Source organism: Neopelma chrysocephalum, unplaced genomic scaffold (assembly GCF_003984885.1).
Source record: "Neopelma chrysocephalum unplaced genomic scaffold, ASM398488v2 Primary Assembly neopelma1_70, whole genome shotgun sequence".
NCBI classification, from domain to species: domain Eukaryota; kingdom Metazoa; phylum Chordata; class Aves; order Passeriformes; family Pipridae; genus Neopelma; species Neopelma chrysocephalum.
The window spans coordinates 878449-898278 of record NW_020897730.1 but is presented as its reverse complement, the minus strand read 5'-3'; the positions used below and the strand labels follow the sequence as shown (position 1 = coordinate 898278).

Genomic DNA, 19830 nt, shown 5'->3' with positions numbered 1-19830 from the left:
GCAACCAAACACACAGCTACAAATACAGTTGAGAGGTAGGTCTCAGCACCCAGCAGCTCCAACAGGGTTACAGTTACCCCAGTTAATGTCAACATGTGACTCCAAGGCAGAACATGGCACACATTTGGTAGCCCTGACATTCCCAAAGCCAAGTCACAGCAGTGCAGTGATACGCAGCTTTTCCATGCCTTAGCCCAGAAGGCCCCCACTAGCACTGCTGGTCAAATTGCACAGATGCAAAGAGCAATCAAATGTGGTATTATCATCCATGCAGCTTGGAACATAAACCAAAAAACATATAGGAGAAATTTAAGCCAGAAAGGACATTCTAGCAGGTAAGCTGCTAGGGCAGAGACACTGAAAAAAAACACGGAGAGGAAGTAAAGGTTCACCAACATCAAAAGTCACAACACTTCAAATTTCAGCATCACTTTCAAAAAACCAGGGAAACTTCACATGCAAAACTGATAGACAACATATTTTCAAATTAAAGGACATGAAACTCCACGTGAATACAAGAAAATACCTTTTTACTGCAGATCTTCAAACCCTGAAACAGGTTGCCCAGAAGTGTTGTGGAGTCTCCATCCTTGGAGGCATTGTTCAAAACTTGACTAGACACAGCCCTGGGCAACCTGCTTTATGCTTTAGGTGATCCTTCTTTGAGCAGGAGTTTGAACTGGATGGTCTTGAGTGGTCTCATCCACCCTGAACTGTTCTGTGATCCTGTGAAGTTAATCTCTGCCTGATGCAGGTCAACCAAGGACTGAGATGAACAATTTCAGCTTTTTCTGCTTGATTTATACTGCTTCTTTAATTAGATAAATAGAAAAGGAACATTCTGTTTTCTTGATTAAGAATCACATCAAAAAGCTGCCATCTTTTTCACATTTAGCTATTGTTTAGTCAAGTACATTTAAACAGTCAGTTCATTTCAGTGCTCCAAAACTCAAAAGGAATTAAGACCTGATGAAGTGCTTTAAAGACAATGTACTGTCCACGTGCCAGGTCTCACAGGAGTGATATCAGAGATACCAGACCACTGGAAATCTCCCTTCAGTATAGATCACAGCTGAAAGAGGCATTACTTACAAATTCTTGATTCTTTAACATATAAAACAGGTAACTCACACACAGAAATGAAGGAAATGCAGTAAATCCCGACAGTTGTGAGAGAGTTAAACATGAGCTTCTGAGGAAGGTGTTTCCAAGTTTGCTCAAAGTTCTCAAGCAACTGCTGACAGATAATGGTAATTCAGAGAAGGAAACTTCTGTTCTTAATGATCCAGACAAAACTGCCTCAAAAACTGTGCTAGAAAATAAACCTGTGCTTACAGTTCAGCCTGCTCTGAAGTCTGCTTTGCTGACATATGGCCTCAGCATGCTTCCTGTCACTTTGAATTTTTCCAAGGACAGATGTGGGCTGTGCACTGAAGCAGGTTGCCTCTGTGCTCCCCCCTGCACTCAGAACAGCTGCATTACAGCTGCATACAGCATCTACTACTGATACTGAAAAGCAGCAGAAACAAACTTCTTAACACCAATTTGTAGATGCTAAAAAGGGCATTCTTCTTTATTCAGCGTGCTGGATGTTCGGAGGATAGCTTCTCTAATTGAATGTGCCAAATGACAGACAGGCAGGGCCTTTTATTACACCTACTGTTTACACCTACTATTCATTAGATAGTCTTGCTTACTTAATATATTAGTTTGTTTACACAGTCATACCCCCATTGGAAGTCCTTCTTTGGTCTTTCCGGGTCTTCTTTGTTGTCTTGACTTCAGTTCTTGAGCAGGTACAGCATCATTGTGTTCCACCACCAAAAACTGTTACATTTGTTCTTTATTTGATCTTATTTGGGTACACAGAGCTTAGTTTACATCTTTTTGTTTGAGTACATCCTTATGGAATTCTTCTATCAAATCCTCCCTTTTTCTTGAGACTAAATTTGTTAAGGGAATTAGTCTCTCAATGTATATATTTTATTTTATACCATAAGGCATTGCAGTAACTACAACACTGAATCATGATGCAAGCTAAAATACAAATGGCAATTATTATGATTAGAACTATGAAGAACTGCTTTAGCCACCTAAAATTAGGTAACCAGGAGGTCAGGGTATTCCAGATTTCTTGAAAGCCTAGACAGGTATCATCCTCAGCTACCTGATGTAAAATTTCAGTTTGTTTCTGAATTTCCTGGACATCTGTAGACACTCTACCACTCTGGTCAATGCACACTCAACAGCTGGTGCTAATGACAGTGCATACTCCTCCTTGTGATGCTGAAGAAGGTCTTGTGCCATTTGGTTCTGTAAAACAACTTGTGACAAGCTAATAACTTCTTCCTGTAAAGCAATAATGGCATCCATTGTACGATTTTCTAAATATTCTATGGTAACAGAAATGTTTACTATTGTTTTTTCTAATCACTCACTCCTAGCCAGGGTAAAAAACATCTTACAAAACTATGAAATCCAGTTGGCTGTTTTGTTATAGCACGTAAGGTTCATTTTGTGCACCCCAAAGAGCTTCTTATCCATAATTCTGAGGGTACTTGACCTTTATCAATTACTGTTATGTTGGGGACTAAGGCTTCTAAAGTACAAATATCTTTCCAGCCCAGGGGAAACACTTTACGGACTTTATTTCCACATATCCAATGTGGAAATCCTTGTTCCATTTGGTACTGGTGAAAGATGATTCATTTCTCCAATATTAATTGTTTGAGTACATTTGTGGGATTTCTGACAAACATGACGCTTCCATCAATACAATCTAGTTTTCCTGATTCTTTAAGGGAGTTACATCTTTCCACACATTGTATGATCATAAGAAATATTACTGGGTACTTGCACACTAACTGGTATGTCTACTTTTTGGTGAAAGGAAGTGTTTACCCAGTCACTAGTATCTATTTCTCCTGGAATTGGAAATGCATAAATGGTTAATGGCTTCATTGAGTTTTTAGGTATGAGTGCAAAACCAACAATCATTTTTATGCAACACTTGGGCCACATTTTGTAATAAAACTAGATATAAATTTTGATCCCAAGTCAAGATTTAATTTACTATTGTCAGGATAACAAAACAAGATTTAAGCATTTTGTTTCTTTTCAGACAACTGATCAATTACCCAAGGGGCTTCAGCCTTTTTAATTCTGGAATAATGTATCCGTGATTTTACTCCGTCTAGTTTTAATGCACTATAAGAGGAGAGGAAACAGCCAAATGCCACTTTTGAGAATGGGAGAGGAAGGATGCCAGGCTACTTGTGGTAAACTTTGCAACCACAGAAAATAGAGAATTTGCGATCAGTAAGCAAATACATGCAAATATTGCCAAACATCTAAAACCTTTTCTTCAAAACTTCTTTAAGAGTTGGCAAACACTGAAGTGTTTTCTTGTAGCATTTAACAGAAGACCTAAGATGCTTTACTGGAGTTCTTCAAGGAAAATATGAATCACATTGCTTTAATAAAAAAAATCAACTTCCAATTTCCTGGCTTCATGGGGAAAAATCATATACTCAGGTTTCTCTTTAATACATTGATACATTAGGCCATAAGAACCAGCATAAAGACTGTAATGAAAAGAAAAAAGGAAACCAGTTCAGGAGTAATGGCTGTCATTCCCACAGAGCCCTGTGCTGCTGCTCCTGACATCAGAGAGTGAGGCCACTGAGTACAGTTCAGTGTCACAGCAATCCACCAGTTCCTGTCCAGAAGTGACACAGCTCAGAGCATCTCTGTTCCTGACAGAGTTAGTCATAACCCCATCAGCCTGCCACAAAAATCAAGACATGCCAGTGAATTTTATAAATGAAAAACAGAACTCAAAAGACAAAAGTGCTGTGATGCAGCACAGCAATGATGTCATTGTTGACATATGTTACATCATTGTCACTCATAGACATGGTCCCTTTTCCCCCATTGCAAAGATGTAACACTCAGATTATGACACTGTAAATACACTAGTAGATGCAAAAAAGCTTTTCACTTGTATTTTCATGTCTCTGTTCACAGGATGTGTGTGCATGAAGAAAATAACCTCACATAGGTGAAGTTTCAGAAGTTCAAGTGCTCAGCATACTTAGCAGAAATATCCTAATGTCACTCAAATCTAGAAACTGAGATCCTTTTCTCTTAAAAAATTATTCCTCACGTATGACAGCAGACACTTTGTCCCCCCTTCTCTTCCCAAGCCCATGCACAGTAATGCCACCAAGGCCTGTGAATTCCCTCTTCACCCACCCTGGAGAACATGAAAGGAAAATAGGTCCTCCTTGTGGTATATTCAACTAACGAGTTCAGAAATCAAGAGTTATTTCACTCCAAAACTAAGCTGTGAATACTGTAAAAAACACTGGAATTTCACCGAGGGGCTTTTATGTAATTTTACACACACCTTCTATTAATTCTTCAATGACTTTTAAATGTGCCCAGAAACTAAATTAATAAAGGGTTCAAAAGGAACATTCATCTTATACAGACCTTCAGAAAACTATTCTGACATTTTTCTCCACAAATGGAAATGCTGTTCATGACCTGATGGCTTTCTTTAAGGATCAGAAATAGAACATTTTCTATTTGAATGGAACTAGAATTCCTAAAGGCACAATGATGTTTTATACTTTCCCTCTTTCAATACCTATCTTTGAGTCACATCTGAAAAGCAACAATATAATCCTTACAAATGTGGAACACCTTTCCTCCACGTAAAAGGAAGGTTGAATAAAAAATGATTTTATTTCTAGCTTTTGTCACCACTATTCCTTTGCAGTTTGAGTCTTTCACATCTCAACTCTAAGCTATACTGTCACTGAGAACAGTCCTGGCAACAACATACTCAGCAATAAAGAAAAGTTTAGAAATAATGAATAACTTTTAAAGGTTCTTAACATAAAATGAATTTGCATTATATGCTTTCTAAATTAGAAAATCCAGAATTTTAAAAATAAAAAAAAAATAAGACTTGCCTTTAAAAAAGCCCTATTACACTATACTTACACTGGTCTTTGTTTGGGTATCTGTGTATCTGGAAATCACAAAGAAGCTAATTTCCTAGGATTGTAATGACATGTAGCTAAGAGAGGAGAACTGTCTTGTTAAATTGCATAGCCCAGTATAAACTTCTGGCTAAAAATGCAAAAGTAATTTTTACTTTTTATGTGCATTTTATGTGCACTAAAATATTCACTTCTAAGTTATTAAACATAAAGTATCAAAAACTGAAATATAGATTCCACTACCCTCAAGTTAACTTCAATCTAGGCTAAACTTTATGTGGATGTATCTGTATACCCACAGAATATATCAAATTCTCCTAGACTTAACAGTTGCAGTGAAGCTCTCTTCCTGAACAGAGCAGGCACTTGCCATAACCATTAAAAAAGGGAAAATCAGGAGCTTTGTTATAGTGCCACACATGCAGGGAAAAGCACCCTGACCTTCCACACAGAAAGCAGACACAGCACAGCTCTTTTATGCTCTGAAGGCTTTACCAGCTGGAAGACCGATTGTTCTTCAATGGGTGGGTTAGACACCTGCAAACATCCAGTGAAAACAGGCCCTCTCCAGTGCTGCCCATCCAACTGCACAGTCAGAGTCCATCACAACCCTGAGCACCTTAAAGCGCTGGTACTTCCAGCACACAGCTGGGCGTGATATGTTTTCTCTCCTCTCAGGACAACTCTGGGTCTGGGAATAGTTAATTTGATTTGTCTGAAGTTTGAGCCTTGGCTCATTGTCTCCTAGAAAGAGATTAAACTTATTTTCAGTTCCATGTGTCGTGCCTGCCAAGGCAAGCACCGCTCACAGGGAACTCCAGCCTGTCAAGGACCCAGCCCAGCCGGGCAGACAACTCACAGGGCACGAGGAGCAGCACCACTTGCTCATGTACATCAAAGTGAACCTGTTTTCTAATAGGGACTGAATCATTCTCATGCCTGTTTTAGTTCAATTAAATATTTTTAGGGGAAAATTTATGATCAAACACAGAATCAACACCATGTACTTACTGAGGTTGCAGAGCCTCTTTTAATGTTTTATTAACTTTGCCTTGCTGACCATTTTGCGTCTAGAATCTGAATTACTGGATTAGCACAAATCAGCTGGAATCTTCCCTCACTTTTCACATCCTTCCAGCTTTCTGTGCTCCTCTGAAGCAATGTTTTTCTTTGTCATACTCTGTACACCAAGCAATATTTGCTGGTCATCATGGCCTTGGATTCTGATAAAAATTCTGTCCTGCAAGTGATTTTGGACAAAATGCTGAGGGATTTTGAATCTTTTTGGAATCCCTTTCAAAAGGCTCTGGTTACTTTTTGTGATGGTCTTTTACTCAGCTTCCCTGACTCACCTTGAGACAGGTGAGACAAATCAAGAGTCAATGCTGCTCCCACAAGACCTTTCAAGAATTGTCCTGCATGTTAGTGTGTCACATGTTTAGTTTATGAAGAAATAAGTAAATAAAGTTCATTAAAGCACATTCAGTACTTTAGCACTATGCACTCAGATCTCACTGAACTCCATGGGAGATAAAAATAAGTTCCTGACAGGACTGCATTCTATAAAACAATTATCAAAACCTCCACCATGACTCAGGGTATGCTTGTGAGAGATCTGAGTAACTTAAAAAATCTCTGCTCAGTTTCCCCCTGGCTTAGACAACACCACACACCTGCTCCCGACAGTTGTGTGGGATGGAACATTGCAAGGTTGCTGCTTAAAGGCTTTTTCTTATTAATATGTAGATTCCAAAGAGCAAATTCAGCTGGGAACTTAAAGCAGAAGTGCAGATTTAACGGGAAGAAGTTCTTTCCAGTTCCTGGAAACATATTCCTTCTCTTACTGGAGTAAATTCATGGCGGAAAAAAAACCCAAACAAAACCCAAACCACAAGCCTGTCCTTTGCCAGCCTGCACAGCCGTGGTTACTACAGACAGAACCTTTCAGCTCTACAGTGCTTGGTGTTAGGAGGCATCCTACACATCAGCAACCTTAAGGCACTCCTAACTCTGCTGCTTCGGGGCAGTTTAATCAGTCCCCAGTCACTGTGGTTTCAAGCAGAATCCTAATATCAAAGCGTATCTTCAAGAAATGGAGATGCTGCCTTGGCTGCACGGTGAATGAGGTGCTTTCAGAACAGTTCGTTCCACAAGTACTCGGCTGACTGGGAATCCTGGCAGTGCACCCTCATCGAGAGGAGAGATACGGCTTCTCACGACACCTTGTGGCAGCATGACAAGCTGCTTTTGTTTTCACAAAAAGTAATTTTAAGATGTTGCAAACCAGTGATATTAAGAAAATCAAACACACAACAAAAAGCACCAACTTACAATCAATGAAGCTGAACAGAGCAGGAACACTTTTTAAAAAAAGTCAGGACAATTCCCCGTAAAGACACCAAGTATAAAATAATAAGACCATTATTTTTAAGTAATAAAGTCAGAAAACTGAAACAAATTCAATTTGAAGCAATTCAAACTTCACGTAAGCTACAGATGTATAATAATACAAGTGTGTATTATTAACATTTAACATATTCTTACCGATTCTAACTAGAAAATCAGAATTTCCTTTCCACATTGCAACTTGCAGGGAGAGACTGGGACAGCAGGGAAAAGCTTCATTGTCCAGAAACATAATTACAAGTTGACTCAATTAGGCCAACTTATCTTGATATTTATGTTGCACGTAACCAGAGAAATAGCAAAATAGCAAATTTTATTTCCAATTTGTTTTCAAATTATATTTTGAGAAAAAATGTCTTTTAATTATACCTGAAATACCACAAATTGTGGTTCAATACTGTTCTGCTTGGAACACATCAGTCCCAGAAGAAACAGTAACCCACCTTGAAAAGGAAATCAGGGAGAGAAGTCACCACAGACACTGCATATTGCAATATCCAGTGTACAAGGCAGCTAAACTGTTGCTAAACAGAGACGGGCTGCAAACCCACAAATCCTGATAGTTGTCCCCATTCTGAGAAATAGGCTACAGATGAAAATCAGGTTTTTGGCCATTTCTACTACACAAATTAAAGCAAAATCTCGAGAGCAGCAGGGCAGCTGCAGCTGGGCACTGCTCCCCACAGCCCCCCCTGCCAGGCTGTAACCTCACGCTGCCGATGTGGGCACTAGAGGGACCCCCGGGCACCTCACCGGCGCTGCCCCTTGGGCGTTTGACACTCAAAATTCATCCTTCTGCTAAAGGGAAACATTTCTGTCACATCTAAACTCGTCAAGTGCTCAGTGCTGCAAAGAAGAGTTTGACTTCCTATCTATCTGGGGGTTTTTGTTTGGTGGTTGTTTTGTTTTTTGGGTTTTTTTGTAAAGAGCACAAATCAATACTCAAATAGCCTTCAGGTAGAAGGTAAAATAATCTTGGAGAATATTAGCCCTGTAAAGTGAAGAACATGTTTGTCTCAGAAAGCAGGTTGGGAGGCAGAGTGGCAGGAAGGTGATTCTCATAAACTGTGGAACACTGACACAAGAGCTCATCTCTCCTCATTTCAGAAAGCAGTTTCTCAAGGTCAGCAAACTTTCTTCTCATGGAACACTGTCTTCTAACACTGTATAATATACTTTCTACCTTTGTGGTCCAGACGTTGGGTGAAGTTATACAGTCTTAACTTACAAATACTGTAATTTTGTGGGTTCTCCAGACCTAGTTCATTTGCCCAGAAAGTAGAGTAAAACACAGAAGACTCTGCTCAATCCTGATCCACGTGCTACAGAAATGTAACTGTGAAGTGGTATGAAAGTAGGACCTGCAGAAGACCCCTCTGGGCCAAGTTTAAGAGTAATTTATAAGTATACAGTTGATAATTAAAGACTTTTGTGATCTATTTTTCTCTCAAATTCTCTTTTCCAAAATTGATAGTTAAGTCTATAAAGGGACACTCTATTGGGAACTTCAGCTGCCTGCAGTACAGCCCTAGGTCTGTGTGTACATATTCCCTAAGGGCTGTACAAGCCTCTGGAATAGACACCATCATGACTAATTTGCTTAACTTAAACTTCCACAGTGTCCCTTGTGCAGTGCTGATGGCTGTGTCTGGAAATGGAAGAAGGTAAGCTCTCTTCAGTCCCATAGTTCAATCAGTTTAAGTTCTGAAAATGAGCCTTGAAGGAGCTTTATGCTGGAAGCCTTCTATGTCAGCATACAAATCATAAATTAATTCTTAAAAAATTGAGTAGATAACCCCCAAAAAGAAACTGTCCCTTTCCTTTACTATGGCTTCTCATCCAGTCTGAACAGAGCACATGTGTTTGAGGAGAAAGCAAGGCCTGCTTTCAGTTCACACCATCACTGAAACCTTGGGATACAAACACAGCCAACCTGGAATAACCTTCCTCTGCCTATATGGGAGAGGAAAAGAGATGAAGAAGTGACGGACATAACTTTCATAAAAGTGTATATAACTACAATGAACTAGCATGTCAAAAAATCATGGGAGATCTTGTCCCTCCAAGAGAACCTAATCCCAATGCACCAGCATGGCAGGAAGCTGAAGAAGCCCCCAGTGAAGTTTTAAAGACTTGATTCAGTTCCTTTTGTGAAGCTCCAACTTTATGAGAGGCAGATCCAATTTCAGTTAGGGAAGGCAAAAATCAAACCCTGTTCAATCAGTTTCCTCTATATGTGCTTTTGAGAGTCTAAGAGTTCACATGAGACATCATGTGCTTTTAAATCCCATTTTGATTGAAATCTTTCAAAATAGAAAATCTCAATTTAAAACAGAATCTTTCCACAGACACTGCATGTGTGCAGCAAAGGACAGTGACTGTTGTGAAGGAAAATCTTCCTACCACCTCCATTTCATTTAGGAATGACTGTCCTGCAGCACTTACAATAAAAAATAATTTTAAGTATCATTTTTATAAGGAAGCACACCTTGAAAATTACTTGTTACACACTAAAGACTTTTACATTCACTTCAATATCAGTAAATAATTTAATTTCTATTCTATAATCCAAAAAATCCAAACCAGAATGAAGAGCATTAACCAAACATCTTTCAGCATCCAAGTAAGAACTGAACAAGACTGAAAATCCAGTCAAGGGAAGGAATATTCATTCTCTCCTTATTAAAATACACTAGAACAAAGGATAAAGGCACAAGTCTGAATACAGCTCCTTTCTCTCAGTGATTCTGTTAGAAATAAAAAAGTAACAAACCATTTTAATGTTACAGCTTTATTTGAAAGAAAGTGACTTTAGAGTTTTTGGTAACACATTTTTTATACAAAATTGATACAATGAAAAATAAACTTCAGCAGCATCCTGGAGCAGATTACAGGCTGTAAACTCACAATCAAATGTACTAGATCGGAAAAGGTAACCTTGTTCCAACTCTTGTTTGCAAACCAGCACCAAGTGATCCCAAAAAATCTAGTTCTACTCTGGTTGCCAAAAAACCTCAAAGCCCAGCCAAATCCACACTTCCTAAGTAAGCAGTTGTTCTATTCACTGTATTTCCAATTTACGGCTGTGACTAACTACACACAAGAAACACATTAAGATTTCCAACAGTATCCCCAGTGAGTAAATATCAACTTTTACATAACCTGGTACTTTGAAGGTTTCTAAGGAGTTATGGACAACGAAGTATTTGGATGTAACTTTATGAATTGCCATTTACAAGGAACTCAGAAGGCCATAAAAAATTACAAAGCTCTGTAACAGTTCCTTTTAAAATATTTCATTTAAGAGGGTCAATTTCACAGATATTGGGATCACAATTTTTATTCCTATGTCTGCAGTACATCAAAATCCCATCATATAAACCAGCAGTATAAATAAGGGGGAAAGAGAAAAAACCAAACCAAACCAAACCAATCTATGCAATCCTTTTACCATTTTAGAGTAAGGCTCAGTAGAAAGGAGAGGCTCAGTAGAAAGTAAGGCTCCTCCCAAAACTGATTTCTGTTTTCACCTTTGTCTGAAATCAAGTTTCTCAAAATGTATTTGGGGAACAAATTTTCTTGTTATACACACAGTTTAACCGATATCCCATTTTTGGGGGTAACTGTACAACTTGGCTTCATGCTACTCTTGTAGGCACATTACACTTAAGAGAAGACTGCAGGGGTCTGTGTCCTGCTAGGCTGCTTCTTCACATGATTCCTGGGCTCAGCAGCAATCTGATTGTTTTATTATGGCTGTCCATGAAAGTGTTCTAGTAACAGCATCAGTAAAAAAGAATACTAATCTAGTAACCCCAGAAAATCTGCAGCTTTAAGTCTTCCCTAGAATTTAGAAAATTTCCCTAGAAATTCCACTTCCTTTTCAGGCTCTTTTGCGCCTTTTCCTTTCATCTCTGAAACACCCACCAATCATCTTTATCACTGCTCCCCACCCTGTGAGACCAATGTAAACAAAACCCAGTGGTAGAATAATCAAGTTTGTCAGTGAAAAAAAAGCACCATTACATTAAATCTTTGTTCCTTTTAGTAAGTTACAGCAGCATTTAGAGACGGAAGCCTCAGACATTCTATTGCTTAAAACCTTGTTTCCAGGTCCTCTGCAATGCTTTGGATCCTGGCATTAAAATAGAAAAGGTACTGAACACAGGATATGCTCACAGAAACACGGATAGGAGTTCCTGTGAATTTCTAACGACATAAATTTGCGTACAACAGACCTACTTGGTGTCTGGTGACATTTACAGTGCAGATTTGGTTCTCCTGTGAGGCTGACGAGTCACTGGCACTGAACAATTTTGCCATAGCCACCTCTTCCAGCATCATAGTCCTGCCGATACTCATCTCGGACCTTACAAAGGAAGGGAAAAGGGGAGTCCAGGAAAGACAAAGAAAAACAATTTCTCAAAAACATTCTCAAAAACACATTATCAGAATATAGTCACACTGAGCTCACAAAATGTAAGTAGCCACTCAGAGCTGACTGACAAAACTGAAAGCGAAGTGCATCATGCAGAAGCCCCGAACAACATAAACCAACTTCCTTTTCAACAGCATCTCAGGGACTCCTCAGTCGAGGCAGCCCAAGCAAGGATGGCCTGTCTTGTGCTCCAGCAGTAAAAGCCACTGCCACCTGCTGCACTTTGGGTAGAACAACTGCTGTCCTGTGTGCTCTTGACAGCCCTATATTTTCAGGGCTTACTTACAAGCATTATCTCTCCAGGCAGCCAAGAGTTGTTTCTGCAAGTACTTTTGGTGAAACAGATGAAAAAGTTACCTGTTCTTAGTAGGTAACACTGCCGTTGACCAGATGTCTTACAGACCAAGGCACAGTGTTATCTTAAACAATGACTCCTAAGTTGCTGTTTCTGAAATTGTTCCGAGTGTGTTCATTCAAAACCAAGGAATTTGGTAAAGTCACCTTAAAAACCCAGGCTGAACAACAACCTACCTGCCCCCCTGATCTTCCACGGCCGTACTGCCTACCCTCCTTAAATCCTGCATCCCAGTCTGTCCTTATGATCCTGTCATCAAGTCTGGTTCCGTTGATGTATCGCATTGCATTTTCAGCATCTCCTCTTGCATAATACCTTAGGAATAGGTTAAGGAAAAAAACGGACTTCGGTTTTCAACACATGGAAAAAAACCCAATATCAAATGGGCTACAAAACCAAGCCTTTGCTTGAAACAGGTTTCTGCTCAGTTACTTTCAGAAGCAAAAGCTTTTAAGAAGCTACATGAGCTGAGAAAACTGTTAGTGAAAGAGGGCAATGTGCTGGAATTCAAGCACTAAAAATGCATATATTGGATTAAGTCTGCCAACCACGCTCACCTTTGACAGCACAAAGCTCTATTGCTAAAGAGTGAGAAGCCCCAGCGAGGCTCCATTCAAGCTGCAACCTTCCACCATTCTGGTGAGTTCACTGGAACCAGTTACAGAATGATCTTCAGAGACTCACATGTAAAAGACTCAAATGATCTTCACAGACTACACAACAGGGATGTAAGATACCAACAGTAACTTTACGTTTATGGTCATGCGAAAAGAAACACCTTTTTACTTGGGCATGGAAAATATGAACTTAATGCAGAGGTCAACTACCTAAAAAATGTCTGGGTTAAAGTCTCACAGCGAAAACCATCTGTTACCCCTGCTGGACACGCCGTGTATGTTCCAGTCACAGAATCACGGATGGAAAAGACCCGTAAGATCATTGAGTCCAACCGTGAACCCAGCACAGCTCTCTCACGCCTGCGTCCCCCACAGACGCTTTAGCAAACGATTACTTTTATCCTGGGAGAACTCTGCCGTGACTCAGAGCCTGCAGTGCAGAGCAGTTCACCCGCGCCCTGACCGCTCCTGCCGGCACGCACAAGGATACTCCACGAAGCAGAAGCCGCAGGCGGTTTTCTTCACTTTGTCCAGCCCCATGATGACCTTCTTGATGTCGCCGCTCTTGCCAAAGAGCTCGTGGATCTGCTCCTCGGTGGTGTAGAAGGACAGGTTTCCCACGTACAGCGTGCAACTCTTCCTCAGCAGCCGCTCCTGGTCGTAGCGCGTCCCCTGAGCCGCAAGGACACCGCGTTACCCCCCAGCACAGCCTGGCCCGGGCGGGACGGACCATGCGGCACCCACCCCCGGCCATGGCTCACCCGGAAGTGCTGGTCGCGGTACTGGCTGAGCTCGGCGTACGAGTCGCTGCGGAGGATGCTCAGCGTTCCGCCGGAGCTCATGGCGGCGCTGTCCACCCCGGCACAGTCTGGCCTGGCCCGGCACAGCCTGGTCTGGCCCGGCCCAGGACGGACCACGGGCGCACCGAACCCTCCCGGCGCTGCCCTTTCCGGCCGCCCCTCAGCGCCTTCCCGCCCCAAGCGCACGCGCCCCGCGCGCAGCCAATGGCGTGGCGGTCAGCGCGAGGGCAGCTCTCGCGAGAACGGCGGGGCACCCCACGCGTTGAGGGAGCGGCCGGCGCGGCGGGTCTCGCGAGAGCGGCGGCCATGTCGCTGCGGCGCGCGCTGCTGCTGCTGCTGTCGAGCCCGCGGCTGGTGGAGCGGCTCTCGGAGTCGTGGCCCATCCGCGCCGCCGCCCGCGCCACCGCCGCCGCCATCACCCGCGGCCAGCAGCACCTGGGCCCGCGCCTGTTCCGCCTGCGCGACACCTTCCTCGGGGAGCTCAAGGACGGCGCCCGCCAGCGGGGGTGGCCGTGGCCGCGCGGGCCGGGCCGCGGCGGCCGCCCCCCCGGAACAGCGCCCTGAGCAACGCGCCGAGTGGGGAGAGGGGGCACCGCCGGCGAGGGGACGGGAGCGACAGCACCAGGACACGGAGCGCGCTGGAGCCGGCGGGTGATGGGCCCCGGTGGCTACTCCGGACCCCCGCGGACGCCCGAGCGGCGGACGGCAAGCTGCGGACCCGACGATGCGTCCTCCATCTCATGGACATATGAAACTATTGCTGCTCATCGGTGTGATGAATTTTCATTTCAAAGCCGTTTTACGTGTTCCACAGTTCTCAGGAACAAGCAGACTCTCACTAAACATCATCCAGAACGGTGTCACGATTGTCACTTTTAGTGCTTCATAAGAAACTTGAAATAAAACCACGATTCTCATGGGAGTGGCTGTAACAATGTCTGTCTATACAGCAGTAATACTCTACATGTGTTACAATTTTGATACAAAAAGGGCTTTTAAGTGTCGATGATGATGGATAGGATAATGCCCATCTTACAGGAAGGTAAAAGCTACCCCAAAAGCACACCTCAAGTCTGTGGTAGCAAGAAAGGTTTACAGGGAAAAAATGACCAATAGAGCCATCCTAGATATGGAAAAGGATGCACCGATCATATGTGATGCACTGGGCTGGTTGGCTTCAGATGCTGTGTATGACAACATCTGTGAGACTAAAGCAGTTAACCTTACTCCAGAGCACGGTTCAGCTGATGAGGCTCAGTTAACTGTGGAGGATCATTTCCATTTCTTGCATCACCCCAGGTGACAAGGACCTTTTACATTACCTGAGATACACTTTCCAGTATTGCTGGTAAAATTAAACCTCCCACCAACAAAGACTCAGGTGTGCGTGGATGGAGAGATTGCATCTGTGGTGTAAATTACAAAGGCCTGGGCGGTGAGACAAAAGCAGTGTATTGTCAGTCTGAGTTAGTACTTGTAGTCCAGGTTCTCTTCTGGCTCAGTCACAGGTTACCTGTGCAGCTGTAGAGCAGTCATTGTGCCACGGAAATGGTGCTCCATTCCATCCCTGAAGAGTTTCAAGATCTACCCCACTCAGATTGCCAGAGTTCATAAGTTCTGTGGAAGTAATTTTCAAGATTTAAGCTGTTTAAGAAAGCTGAAAACAGCGAGTACCAGCTGTGGCACGTGGCTGTCCTCCCAGAGAGCAAAAAGGAAATTAACTTGGAAAATACATTTCGTGTCACGATGCTTTCACAACCACTTCCATTACTTTGTGAGCCATCAGTACGAACATACATGCACCCCCTCTCCCCCTGCCTCCCCCCAAACACCCACCTTTAATTACAGGCATGTCAGCAATGAGGAGTGGTGGATGTGGATGAACATACAGGAGAAACAACACACAGTGCTTTATAAGAGAGCAAGAGCTATGTTCCCTAAAAATCTAGGTCATACCTATAGTTTGGAAAAAAAAGGAAGACTCTTCACACATGCATTTTTCGTAGCATCCCTTTAGAACCTGGCATCAACCTCTATTATCCTCATCTCTATTGAAAACCTGGCTCATAAAACCTTATATAAAGCTGTGTGGGTGCAGAACTGCCAAAAGCATTACCACCTTTGTGAGCAGAAATAATTCAAGTGTCAGATTCGTTCCATAGAGAGCGGCTTGACCTACAATGCATGTGCCAAATTAGTATCTCCCTTCATGTGAAGATGTTTTGGATCCAGAAGTTCACATAGGCAAAACCAAACATTGTTAGTTGTGCTGTGCTATTATGCACACACATCGTTCTCAGCTGAAGCCCAGTTATTTGTATCCTAGTTGAAAATGAGACTGCTCTCCAGTGGAGAGCCAGGATGTGACCTGTCATTCCCACTAAGCTGATTTAATGGGGAGCAGTTAAGCAAGGGGAGGGGGTGCAGGGGATGCGGCTCCTCCCTCGGGCCCTCCCGCGCTCCCCGGCAGCAGAACTGGTGGATCTCCGACCCTGCCGTGAGCCTGTTCAGAGATCCATCTGCTCAAATGGCACAAAGGATCAAATCCCTCCGAGTTACCCGCTTTCTGTCCTCGCAGCTCCTCGATCCAGCTCCCCGCAGGGCCCGCCGTGCGCTCTGCCGGAGTCATAGTCGCGACAGAACAGCGACAGCTGCGAGAACGGCGCCGGGAATGTGCAAGGGCAGGAGCGCCCCAGCTGCAGCGGCGGAACACCGAGAGGCTTCAATGCCATCACAGAAGAGCCTCCTCGAGCTCTGGGGGCAGTGCGTGTGGAACACGTCCACGAGGATGGAACTGTGGCAAGGAAGGTTAAACAGGCAAAGCTTGGATTTTAGGATTTAGCACAAGTACTTAGGCTGAAGCATCTTCCACGTTCTAAATCAGATTCTCTCAGATCAGTGCTGGGGATTTTTCAAGGCAGAACCACCCAAGACAGGGTTACAGTGCTGGTGCCTGTACTGTGACTGCAGTCTGGTCTAATGAATTTTTAAGTACATAAAATAAAACCTTATTTAATCAGACCAGCTTCTGTCTAGCCCTGTAACCTCTCTCCAACAGCTGATTTAATGCCTATAATCAGTAAACACCCCACAGTCCACAAACCCTGTCAGAGATTATAGAAACTTCCAAAAATAAATCTCACATGGAAACTGCTAAGCTTGAATCACAGTTTTGGTGGGCTCTGATTTCATCCTCTCTCATCAGGAAAATTACAGAACTTCACATGAAACACTACAGGGCTGAATAACTCAAATTCTAAGCAGATTCTATCCAGAACTGGCTATACTGGTGAGCATAAGAACATGACAAATAGAGACTCAGGAGAGCTCCCAGTGCCACTGCTTGTGATGAAGGTGGGCCTGTGAAGAGGAAAGTCTCACAGCACCTTCAGACTGTGCCCAAATGATGTGAAAACCTAAAACATCGTTCTCCTAAAATCTAAAGGCTGTGCTGATCTCCGTCTAGTTGAAGGATGTATAGTCCTAACTGACTTCTCCAATTTCCACTGGATAGGGTGGATACTTGTGGTGGGTCTTCCATTGATAAGTGTGGAAATATCACAGTCTCGTTCTTGAATGAGACACCACATTTTGCAGTTGTGGCTCTGACTGTACCAGGGATTATGACAAAAATGTGACAGTCGCTGCAGGTAAAATTGCTTGCTTGCTGCTCTATTGTCTGGCAGAGGGTTTCTTCTCCAGACCCAGCCATATCAATGACTTGTACGTGCATGTCTGTCTTCTTGATATTAAGCAGAAACCGCGGAGGCATGTAGGTGTGAGCAAAGAGTAGAGTATAGTGCCTTGGATGGTCTGAGGGTGCTGGAGAATGTATGAGCTGCTCCAAGTGAAACAAACAGGGTATCAGCCCTCCCTGGTGTAGGCACCCGAACAGGAATGCCCCGAGAAGATTGAAAATAATGATGAGGTGTTTCCACTTCACAGCTCTGTCCTGTGACGCGCTGAACAGGACCAATGGCAAGATGAGAGGAATGAGGAACCGAGGCTCCTGGTGACTGAATAGGGAGAGAAATGCCAAAGGAACAAAATAAAACAGCAGTAATGTTGGATTGCCCTCGGAATGCACCAATAGCCCAGGCAGCCCATGGTAACACGATTTGACCCGTATGAATTGTTGGACATACTTCTTTAACATTTTAAAACCAGCACCAATGGCCAGAACATGTAAGATCCCAAAGAGCATTATTCCATTGACTGTAAAATGTGTAACTCGTGGGTGACTTCCATGCAGTGCAAGATTATGAGGATTAAGATTATAGCTGAGAAAATTGAAGGGGGTTACTACCATTTTCTTATGTAATTGAACTATTACATCAAACAGGCTGCCCTTGTTAATGCTGTAAAGGTTATCTAAGCTCACAGAGGTAAAATAAAAGGTGTCAGCTGTTATGAAAACAATGGCAGTAAAACATGCACATAGTATGAGCTTCAAAAAGTGGTTTATGACAGTTTTAATGCTCCTCTGAGAATCAACAATTAAACCTGCCCAGTAAAGCAGGGGCATTAGAGCAAATGCCAGAAAGGTCGGCCTGTTGAAAAACCCAGCAGTTGTTATAACACCTATGAGAGGACTGCTTGTAGGCTCCACTGAGCTGCCATTGGACTTTCTTGAGGAAACCAGTACCATGAGAAGAGCAAAGAGAAGTCCTTCAAGCGTGTTGGTAAATGTTCTTGTATAAAACACCAGAGTGACATATGATCCAGCAAGAAGTACCAGCGCTTTCCACAGATCTGCTTCCCAGAAAGGGGCTAATCGATAAACGCTATAGTCGAGTATGAAAGAAAAGATTGTAAAGAGAAGGCGAGGTGATACAAGGAGAGTGTAGCTGTTGATGCAACTTGAACATATGTCCAGCTGCTGCAAAGACTTGATTGCCCAGTAGGTAACTCCTGATGTCATTAGTGGGAAAACAACTGTTCTGCAAGGAAAGCTCGAAAGGAACTCCCAAGGATAAAAGACCTGTAGATTTAAAATATCTCCTATAAAGGAAGAGAAAAAGAAAAATACATATAATACGTAATACATTTTATTCAGTAATTCAGCAGTAGGGATACTACTTGCTGTCAGAGGCATCAAAAGCAGAGCGGCTCCCAGACTTTTGAGACCTTGGTGTCAACCTTGACAGTTTTAGGAGTGTACCGTTCATTTTTACAGAGAATCAAGAAAAAGCAGCCCGTCGGGGTGATGCGGTTGCAGGCGCCACTCGGTGTGGACAGCACAGAGCAGGAACCCACCGCCCACCCAGCCCTACGGACCCGCTCCTGCCCGGCTTGCGGGAAGCGCCGTGTGACAGAGCGGGAGAACGAGCCGGCGGCTCCGGGGATCCCTCGGGAACACCCGCCCGTGCCTCCGCATCCCCTGCATCCGCGGGGCTGTGCGAGGCAGCGCGCCCGGGGGTCCCCCCGCCTTATCCGCGCCCCTTACCTGCCATGACCTCGGGCGCCTGGAAGAACTCGTCGGGGTGCAGGTACCCGCTCTGCGGCAGGAGGCACCAGCCCGCCCTCAGCGCCGCCAGCAGCGCCCACAGCGCCCGCGCCCCCATGGCGGCTCCGCGCCGCCCCCGCGCCGCCAGGGGGCGCCCGCCCGCCAGCACAGCCGCCGCAGCGGGAGCCCCGAGCGCATGCGCAGCGCTCCCCCTCAGCCGCCCCGCCGGCTGAAATCCAGGGAATCACAGGGTGGATTGGGCTGGAAAAGAATCACACACACCCACACCCACACCCACCCCAGGAATGGGCTGAGTTGAAAGGGACCCACAAGGATCATCGAGTCCAACTCTTAAATGAGTTGAACTCTTAAGGGGATAGCCCATATGGGGATCAAAGCCCCAAGCTCGGTGGTGTCAGCACCACGCTATGGCCAACTAAGCCATCTCGGGGCAACCTTGGAGACCCCTTGAATCCAAGCTGTGACCAAACACCACCACGTCAATGAGACCATGGCTCTAAGTGCCTCATCCAATCTTTCCTTAAACACCTCCACGGATGGTGACACCTCCCTAAGCAGTCCATTCCAATGTCTAATCACCCTTTCAGTGAAGAAATTCCTCCTAATGTCCAACCTAAACCTCCCCTGGCACAGCTGGAGGCAATGTCCCCTTGTCCTATCGCTTGTCACCTGGGAGAAGGGGCTGACCCTCACCTGGCTACAACCTCCTTTCAGGCAGTTGAAGAGAGTGATAAGGTC

The 19830-nt window shown here is 43.8% G+C and overlaps 2 protein-coding genes across 4 annotated transcripts; both read right to left on the bottom strand.

Moving 5' to 3' along the window:
* Positions 1–10190: 10190 nt before the first annotated feature.
* LOC113968965 (nuclear cap-binding protein subunit 2) lies at positions 10191–14041 on the bottom strand. Its single transcript, XM_027685977.1, has 5 exons — positions 13885–14041; positions 13587–13843; positions 13316–13497; positions 12385–12523; positions 10191–11784 (listed from the first exon to the last, which is right to left on the bottom strand). The coding sequence occupies exons 1-5, from the start codon at positions 14039–14041 to the stop codon at positions 11713–11715; spliced, it is 807 nt and encodes a 268-aa protein (XP_027541778.1). The 3' UTR covers positions 10191–11712.
* A 351-nt stretch (positions 14042–14392) lies between these two features.
* On the bottom strand, positions 14393–19189 carry PIGZ (phosphatidylinositol glycan anchor biosynthesis class Z). 3 transcript variants are annotated; one of them, XR_003534694.1, is made up of 3 exons: positions 19072–19189; positions 16185–18626; positions 14393–15242 (listed from the first exon to the last, which is right to left on the bottom strand). XR_003534694.1 is itself a non-coding variant. In XM_027685952.1 (2 exons), exons 1-2 carry the CDS (start codon positions 19187–19189, stop codon positions 17065–17067), a joined length of 1680 nt encoding a protein of 559 aa, XP_027541753.1. In that variant the 3' UTR covers positions 14393–17064. The 3 variants fall into 3 exon arrangements, 2 of the variants coding, with proteins under 2 accessions (XP_027541753.1, XP_027541754.1); XM_027685952.1 differs by having other exon boundaries at positions 14393–18626; XM_027685953.1 differs by having other exon boundaries at positions 14393–18606; positions 19072–19124.
* Positions 19190–19830: the final 641 nt, after the last annotated feature.

Coding starts and splice junctions, on each gene's coding strand:
- LOC113968965 (XM_027685977.1), bottom strand. CDS start 14,041: ATGGCGGCGGCGGTGGCGCGGGCGGCGGCGCGGATGGGCCACGACTCC. Junction 13,844..13,884: donor GCCGGCCGCTCCCTCAACGC/GTGGGGTGCCCC, acceptor TGCCCTCGCGCT/GACCGCCACGCCATTGGCTG. Junction 12,524..13,315: donor TGCGGCTTCTGCTTCGTGGA/GTATCCTTGTGC, acceptor CCTATTCCTAAG/GTATTATGCAAGAGGAGATG.
- PIGZ (XM_027685952.1), bottom strand. CDS start 19,189: ATGGGGGCGCGGGCGCTGTGGGCGCTGCTGGCGGCGCTGAGGGCGGGC. Junction 18,627..19,071: donor GGCGCCCGAGGTCATGGCAG/GTAAGGGGCGCG, acceptor CTTCCTTTATAG/GAGATATTTTAAATCTACAG.